The sequence below is a fragment of the Oncorhynchus nerka genome, linkage group LG11, assembly GCF_034236695.1.
Source record: "Oncorhynchus nerka isolate Pitt River linkage group LG11, Oner_Uvic_2.0, whole genome shotgun sequence".
Classification (NCBI taxonomy): domain Eukaryota; kingdom Metazoa; phylum Chordata; class Actinopteri; order Salmoniformes; family Salmonidae; genus Oncorhynchus; species Oncorhynchus nerka.
The window spans coordinates 35,477,790-35,486,572 of record NC_088406.1 but is presented as its reverse complement, the minus strand read 5'-3'; the positions used below and the strand labels follow the sequence as shown (position 1 = coordinate 35,486,572).

At 41.5% G+C, this 8,783-nt stretch overlaps 1 protein-coding gene and 1 pseudogene across 1 annotated transcript; one reads left to right on the top strand and one right to left on the bottom strand.

The window, feature by feature from the left end:
- The first annotated feature begins 376 nt into the window (after nt 1-376).
- On the top strand, nt 377-3,604 carry LOC115136769 (mitochondrial uncoupling protein 2-like). The gene is made up of 8 exons (XM_029672530.2): nt 377-475; nt 701-816; nt 930-1,143; nt 1,428-1,635; nt 1,793-1,996; nt 2,223-2,324; nt 2,411-2,591; nt 2,732-3,604. The coding sequence occupies exons 3-8, from the start codon at nt 1,018-1,020 to the stop codon at nt 2,844-2,846; spliced, it is 936 nt and encodes a 311-aa protein (XP_029528390.1). The 5' UTR covers nt 377-475; nt 701-816; nt 930-1,017; the 3' UTR covers nt 2,847-3,604.
- A 1,456-nt stretch (nt 3,605-5,060) lies between these two features.
- Nucleotides 5,061-6,226, bottom strand: LOC135573874 (vacuolar protein sorting-associated protein 37B-like; annotated as a pseudogene).
- Between the last annotated feature and the right edge of the window lie 2,557 nt (nt 6,227-8,783).

Genomic DNA, 8,783 nt, shown 5'->3' with positions numbered 1-8,783 from the left:
TTTTTTAAGGTTCAACAGAACATTGACTTTTGTAAACTGAGGCTGACTGACATAATGTCGCATACTGTCTTGTACTCCCAAAAGGGAGAAATAGTTTATATGAACTTTCATCATGGTTTGAACATACATTTTTGGAGTAATTTTTTTTAATCAAAAAAAGCTAAATGCAGTTGAAAGTGTGGGATCTTGACTCATTTGGTTTGAATCGATAACAAAATCGGATCATTGTCATCGCATACTAGACAAATCATTGAGCCAGCCATGTGTCAACATATCTCATGTGCGACACGAGCTTACGCATACTTTTCAGGTCAATGTATGTCATGGAACTATGTGTGACAAGGGATGGGCAGGCTATAATAATCCACACCCACCCCAGGGCGTGAGAATCAAATCCTAACTCTCTCAAGCCAGTGCTGCTCAATAGAACCTCCCAATTCAAATTTTGGATTACAGTACTTTTCATTCCAATCAGGTAAGCCTAATGTTATACCAATATTTGTTGTATTGCTAGTTTGTTCAATATCCATTTTGCCCATCTAATGTCTGCTTAACATTTATCTAGAGATTCCATTTAGAATTTGAGATATGACCTAACTTGTACTACACATTTTAAAAGCTTATTTTAATTTTACACGTGCTTATAGGGTATGCCAAAGTATTTTTTTTCATATTCGTTTCATGTTCGTATGTTTCACAGGCGGTGGTATGCTTTTTTGGAGCAATTTTATGGAACAACAAAAGACAAGAGGATCTTACATTCATAAAGATAACTTTCCAATACCTGAAACTTGAACATCAATTGCATCTGTCTAAGTAAGTGAGATTTGGGGTGCTTACAATAATCATTCAATGAATACTGACTAAAAAGCCATCTTTGTGTTCCTTGATTCATTCTGATTACTTACTATTTGCTCTATTCTCTTTAGGAATGGACAGAACCTATTAAACTACGTTATATCTTCTGTACGTGTAAGACCTTCAGTACTCTGGGAAATTATCTGCACCATCTCAGTCATGGCTGGAGTGAAGCCCACAGACTTGGCCCCTACAGCTGCTGTTAAGTTCTTTGGCGCTGGAACTGCAGCCTGTTTTGCTGACCTGATCACCTTCCCTTTGGACACAGCTAAAGTTAGGCTGCAGGTGAGAGGGTGCACATGCTTTACATACAGTCAAGTGATTTTTGCAACCATGATTATGCTTAAAAAGTAAGTAATGGTTTCTGTTCCATTATCTTCACTAGTATACTATTTAGAACGATGCAATGTATTGGACATGTACACTTAAGTGGTATGTTAGTATGGTCATTGCAATGTTGCCATGTTCTACATAACAATTATGTAAAGGTATTCTGTCTTGATTGAATTGTGTCACTAGGATTACTTTAAATACAAAGATGAATAAACACTTGTGTTTGTCTGTCTTAGATCCAGGGCGAGTCCAAGTCCTCTGAAGGGAAGATGGTGGTGAAGTACAGAGGTGTGTTTGGCACCATCAACACCATGGTGAAGACAGAGGGGCCCAGGAGCCTCTACAATGGCCTGGTGGCAGGTCTCCAGAGACAGATGAGCTTTGCCTCGGTCCGCATCGGCCTCTATGACTCCATGAAGCAGTTCTACACCCGGGGAACAGACAGTATGTAACCTAACAGACATTTTCATTTGATTTATCTCTCAATTATATTTTTATCTGATTTAGTGCAAGTAGAATATCATGAATGTGGCTGAAAGAATGTGGCTTGGTGTTTTATGACAGCATCTCTCATCCTCGCTACTCCTCTCTACTCTCATAGATGCAGGCATTGGGAGTCGGCTGATGGCAGGCTGTACGACCGGGGCCATGGCAGTAGCCTTTGCTCAGCCAACAGATGTGGTGAAAGTGCGGTTCCAGGCTCAAGTCAGGGGAGCAGAAGCGGAGGGGGTGAAGAGATATAGCGGCACCATGGATGCCTACAGGACGATCGCCAGGACTGAGGGCATCAGAGGGCTCTGGAAAGGTAGGCCTAATGCAGTCTGAATTTCAGTCCAATTAGGAACATTTGCTTTACGTGCATAAAAGATTGAATCCCCAAGCTGACAAGGCAGTTAACCCACTGTTCCTAGCCCGTCATTGAAAATAAGAATTTGTTCTTAACTGACTTCCCTAGATTCAAAAAAAAAAAAAAAAAAAAGAAGATTATTCCGTAATTGTAATTACCAGTTTCATTCATAATTTTCCTTCAGGTTGTGGCCCAAACATAACTCGTAACGCCATAGTGAACTGTTCGGAGCTGGTGACTTATGACATCATCAAGGAACTTATCCTGCAGTATAACATCATGACTGGTAAGCAGGCATGTCATTTGTTTTACACCACACAGGGTACATTTGAATCGTTTCAAGTACTTCAAAGTGATTTGTTGTTTTTTCAGATAACCTGCCCTGCCATTTCACAGCAGCCTTCAGTGCTGGTTTCATCACCACTATTGTGGCGTCTCCTGTAGATGTAGTGAAGACCCGGTTCATGAACTCTACAGCTGGAAAATACAACAGTGCTATTAACTGTGCTGTTACGATGATGAGAAATGAGGGACCCAAAGCCTTCTATAAAGGGTGTGTAGTAATCAAAAGCCATTTCTAAATTCCAATTGCTTTCAAATCATCTTTGGCTGAATCAAGATTCCTAGATATGAACAGTGAATTAAGCAAATAGTTCTGCTTCGTTAAATATTCTGATTCTCCTTCCCCTCCAGGTTCATGCCTTCTTTCCTTCGTCTTGCCTCCTGGAACATCGTAATGTTTGTCACATATGAGCAAATCAAGAAACACGTGATGAGAGCACAGCAGTCCTGGGAGTCTCCTATCTAACCTGTCTCATCCTGACTGACTGCTGTGTGGATTTCTCCTACTGACTATGATGTTCAAGCCATGATCGCCTGTATAGGCAGAGTACATTTTCATCTAAAGGAGGAACCACACAAGTATTAGCCTGGTCCCTGATATGTTTGAGTGACAAGGAGTTGGCATGATGGCACAAACAGACTGACAATCAAGCTACGAGTCTGACTTCTGTACAGGAAAGTACGTGCTGGGATGTGTGACCCAACGTGTTTCCATGATGCCTTGTCCCAGACAGCGAGACCATGGGCCACACAGAGACTATTGATACAACTTTGTGACTCAGTAATGGAATGAATGGCCTGATAGGGGTTTATCTAACCTGCGTTTAGGTTAGGGATACTGTATTATGCTTCCTCGCTGGTCGATAAGGTGCATAATGTGACCTTCAAATGTTATTTAAGTTGTGTTGTTTAGAATACCACAAAATATCCATGAACCTGGTGGTTTTGTATTCATAACAAATAATCCAACATTCTAGTAAGCAATGCAATGTCATAACCATTCACTTTTAAATAAGGAGGTGGTACTATGCATTTTACAACTGTGTGAAGTTGTTTGATATTATTTTATTACTGCTGATATGCAGTAACTGCAATTTTGGACCAAGCCTTGAAGAGTCCAAAATAATTATGAATATAGGATGACCTAAATATGTTATTTATTATGTCCTGTTATGTTATTTTAGAAGTAAAATATTATTTTTTCATTAGTAAAATAACTGAATTTCAGAATAGCTGTCTGTGGTAGCCTTTTTCTGCTTAGTGTTCAGAGGTGGGTCACAAATGACAGTATTACCTATTCAAATAACTTTTATTTGTAACATACTTAGTCTACACCTATTGTTTACTAACAGTAAAATGCTTAGTTACGGGTCCCTTTCCAACGATGCAGAGTACAAATATAAATAGTGACACGAGGAATTAGTACAGTGTGAAAAATTAGTACAAGTAAAAATGAAATAACATGGCTATATACAGGGTGTACCAGTACAGAGCAGGGGTGCACTTCTTTTGATCAGGGCCCATGGGGAATAGGGTTCCATTTGGAATGCAGACCACAGGTGCTTGTTAGTTTGAAAATGTTCACAGAACTAGCCAAAGCTTCCCCACATGTATTCGTACACAATTAAACCCCTCTAAGAGTCACCCAATACATACTATACCAATGGAGAGTGACGCAGATACTCCATTATTCGAATACACATAGCTAGTTGTTCTTGGAAGGAAATATAAACACCCTCATGAAGATGTATTCCTTATTTAAGATGATAGCCTTATTTGGTATTGCTGTGCATTGAAGAGGTTCCTTTCAGATACCTTTCAGTGATGGGATAGTGTCATTAAATCCAAATTCCTTTAGTAATTGTGATCATTTGTAGGGTCATCTGTGGCCTACAAATTGTATAGTGCTCGCCTATTGATATAAAATAACTGGAGCCCATTGACTTCAACTGATAAAGGAGAGACACGGAGATGTGGAGTTGACAGGCGCATGGTGATTCGCTGACAGATGAGAAAATTGCCCAATTACAGTCGCTTAGGACAATAGAGGCTGCTGACATAGCTGTAACAGAAGTAAGCTGTCAAACAAAGGCCTTCATATCCACTGCATCACTAATCAGCTCCTGTAAACTCACTGGCCTCCCTCTGACAGCTAATTAGTGCAGCGAGCTTGATTAAGCAAGATGGCAGTCTGGCTAACCTTATGGCTGACCAGGCGAATCCTTGGTCTGGTGATCCACATAACTAGGGGAACAAAAGACAACCACTGAGTATGGTAGGCAGAGTGTTAGTCATCCAATGGAATCAGGCAACTGTGCTTTCATTATGAATTCTAGCAACAATGAATCAACATTAGGTTTGGATGTAATAAAAAGTATAGAGAACGTGTGATTTAGAGGCTTGAAAAAGCTTGCCGTTTGACAGTTCCAGACGTGGTCCTTGGCTGACCTTAGCAGGAGTCTCTGTGGAGAGAGGATGACCTGAGACATCAAGTGTAGCTAGGTGAAGAGTTTAAGTACACCTTGTGACCTACTGCACTGAGGCACAGTGAGTTCAGGGTTTTCCTACCCCAAGAAAGCATTGATGCCTACAGTATGCTGTGACATGTTTTAGGGGAGCCTGGATATAAAACAAAACCCACAAGGTGTTGTCTTTATTCACCCTCCTTAATCGACTTGTTTCAACTATGTGGTGCTATTTTACAGACAATCATAAAGACGTTAGGCAGATTAATTGCAGAGGTGAGACCATAGAAAACATGGCAGATATTAGGAGGGGGGCTCAGGGGCAAGTCAACTGATGGAGGCTCCCTACTATTGTGATTCTCAGTGGGCCTTTAGGGTTTCTCTCCGGCTTGATAAACTCTTGGATTTTCTCTGCCTGAACCAGACGGACATGATCTTTGACAGGACCTTAACACCTTACAAGATCTTTGGCAGGACTCCACAAAATGCTCTAGGGATATTCTCCCATCTGTGAATTTCTGTGAGAGAGCCTTTAAGATAGAAAGACACAAAATGTTGGTATTGTCTACTATTACACTCAGAGGATAGGAATATGATTGCTTAATTGATCATTTGTGTTACACAATTATTCCAGCCTTACTGCACATTCTTCTTCAGAGTGGACCAGCTTCTTCAGGAGAAGCCACTGGACCATGTGAAGGCTATGTTTCTCCAGTAAAACTACTAAAGGCAACAGTATATTTGTATAATAAAAGGGGCATAAACACGGTTTTGACTAACTGACAAAATTGCAGAAGCAGTTGGAGAGAATGACAAGCATTTTGGAACTTTAATGTTCCCTAAAATAATATAAAAAATGTGACATTCAAACTCATCAAGTTGGTTATGTTTGGCTTGGATGATATTGGTAAGTTTCTCCAGTTCCTGGTACTTCTTGGCTAACCATAGCTTACCAGTGCTGAGCTCGGGCTCATGAGAGAGACTGGTCTCTGCCAATCTACTGTTGGAGACCAACACAGTCTCCTTTGCCCCTGAATGACATTCCCCCCCAAAATGTTGTCATATCTTACTAATGACCCTAATAATACCCTGTATTCAGTCATATTTTACAGGAACTAATACATATATTGAAATATTTGCTGACCCTCAAAATATACCCATTCTAAAGTGAATAAAAAGTTGCATCACTAAAACACAAGAAACAAAACACTTTATATACAGAGTAGCATCAAACGGTGTGTAAGATTTTCAGTAAATAAAGGGAAAAGACCTTTTGGCTGAATCTGATGATCTGCCTAATTTATTCCTCATCCTGCAGAAACTCCCGCAATTCAACAGTCCTCAAAACCCTTAATTGGTCAGATACTGACTTTGAGTCGCAATGCCATCATGTCCAAGCAGCATACTTTTTATCTGGAAATGTTCCTTTATTTGGTCCCCATGATGCGCATCGGGTGATTAATTACGCATGATCATCACACTAGTATCTCGTAATGACATGACAGTGTCATTATCTTCACCATAAAACTGCAGTTTGCCCTTCCAATGAAGAGCAACGTAGACCACGCTCCAAAATAAAGATGGAAAGTGTCGTCCTCTGCTGGAGGTTTTGAGAAGCACACAGGTTTCTGAGAAAATAATGAGTTTCGTATTACTGGTACATCGCGGGAGGGTCGTCACTAGTTACCACAGCCACAAAGTTATAAACCCCGCCTATTTCTACAAGGGGGGCTTTGAGACTTGCTCTAAAGGCTTCAGGGCCAATCAGAACACTCCGTCTCCTTTATGGTCCATGCTATCCGGGGACGTCCCTACCTCACTGAAGTTGAGACCATCCTGCATCTCACTGCTGGCTTGCCTCTGAAGCTAAGCCGGGTGTGTCCAGGTCAGTCCCTGGATGGGAGACCAGGTGGTGTTGGAGGGCCATTAGGAGACACTCTTTTCTCTGAAGAAAAAAAGATCCCAATGCCCCAGGGCAGTGATTGAGTACATTTCTCTGTGTAGGGTCTTTCGGATGGGACGCTGAACAGGTGTCCTGACTCTCTGTGGTCACTAAATATCCTATGGCACTTATCGTAAGACTAGGGGTGTTAACCCTGGTGTCCTGGCTAAATTCCCAATCTGGCCCTAGTGGCCACCTAATTATCCCCAGCTTCCAATTGTCTCATTCATCTCGTCTCCCCTGTAATTATTCTCCAGGTCATTGCTTTAAATGACAATGTTTTCTCAGTCAACATACCTGGTTAAATAAAAATACAATTTAAATGGTTAGGGTAGCTGTGAAAGTGATACAAATAGTGGAATGATACCATATTTGGACTAGATAAGATTAACATGGTTAGAATGTTGTTATATAAATTCAACAAAAGACAATTAGTTAATTTGGCACATAAAACGTCCAAATAATTTGAAATCACACTGTGGATGTATTATACATTAGAATTGCATTGGGGGCATACTTATATTCACTGTACAGCCTTACCTATGGATCTTGGGTCCATGAATTGGGGTATCAGCGTACTCGTGACACCAAGAGACTAGAATTCTGAAGGGTTTTCAAAAAACTTGAGTACATTAGTATATATGAGTTGACAGAAAACAAAGTACTTGTTCGAGAGCATCCTGACGGGTTGCATCACTACCTGGTATGGCAACTGCTCAGCCGCCCCGACCGCAAGGCTACAGAGGGTAGTGCGTATGGCCCACCACATCACCGGGGCCAAGCTTCCTGCCATCCAGGACCTCTATACCAGGCGGTGTCAGAGGAAGGCCCTAGTCTAGGTCCAAGATGTTTCTAAACTGCTTCTACCCCCAAGCCATAAGACTCCAGAACATCTAATCAAATGGCTACACCAGACTAGACTATTCTCTCTGTTACCGCAAGGCAAGTGGTACCGGAGCTTCAAGTCTAGGTCCAAGAGGCTTCTAAACAGCTTCTACCCCCAAGACATAAGATTCCTGAACATCTAATCAAATGCCTATCTGAGATATACAGTATAAGATATCTTAATAGACAACCATAATAGACATAACAGACAGAGGGGTCAGGCAGGCTGGCTCAGAGTCAGGACAGAAAAGGGTCAAAACCAGGAGGGCAAGAAAAAGAGAGATTGGGAAAAGCAGGAGCTGAGACAAAAGTTTGTCTTGACAAACTGGCAACAGACAAACAACGAACACAGGTATAAATACACAGGGGATAATGGGGAAGACGGGCGACACCTGGAGGGGGGTGGATACAATCACAAATGCAGGTGAAACAGATCAGGGTGTAACAGTACTGCAAAAACACTGTACACAGTATTGCCTAAACCATTTCAGTTAAGATAACTAATAATAATACATGTAAATATCTAGGTCTTAAATTGTTGCAAAATGTGACTGGGATTGTTGGAAATGAACTTGTCATGTCTAATCTAGTTTGATATGTTGCTGTCACAACAAGTTATTAAATCTGATTATCGCAAACCTCACCGCTCAGGTGGTGTCGATCAGAGAAGTGGTGACAGGAGAATGCATCCACATTCGTCTCTGGATGAATGACATACCACTGTGAGACAAATGGGGAGGCAGGTAGTGGTTAGAGCGTTGGGCCAGTAACCAAAAGGTTGCTGGATCGAATCCCCGAGCTGACAGGGTAAAAATCTGTCGTTCTGCCCCTGATCAAGGCAGTTAACCCACTGTTCCTTGGGTGCCGTGGATGTCGATTAAGGATGCCCCCCGCACCTCTCTGATTCAGAGGGGTTGGGTTAAATGCGGAAGACACATTTCAGTTGAAGGCATTCGGTTGTACAACTGACTAGGCATCCCACTTTCCCAATGGAAGGGTCTTTCGCAGCCTGATCTTATAGACATAGTAAATCAGAATCCGGGACACTCAAATTAGTATGATATGTTATGTTTGGTATGGTTACATACGACGAAAGGTTACTTAAGGGGTG

Bases quoted from the DNA above. Each gene is read 5' to 3' on its own strand.
- LOC115136769 (XM_029672530.2), top strand. From the start codon at position 1,018: ATGGCTGGAGTGAAGCCCACAGACTTGGCCCCTACAGCTGCTGTTAAG. The intron at 1,636-1,792 runs GTATGTAACCTA...CTACTCTCATAG, and splicing joins CTACACCCGGGGAACAGACA to ATGCAGGCATTGGGAGTCGG. The intron at 2,592-2,731 runs GTGTGTAGTAAT...CTTCCCCTCCAG, and splicing joins CCCAAAGCCTTCTATAAAGG to GTTCATGCCTTCTTTCCTTC.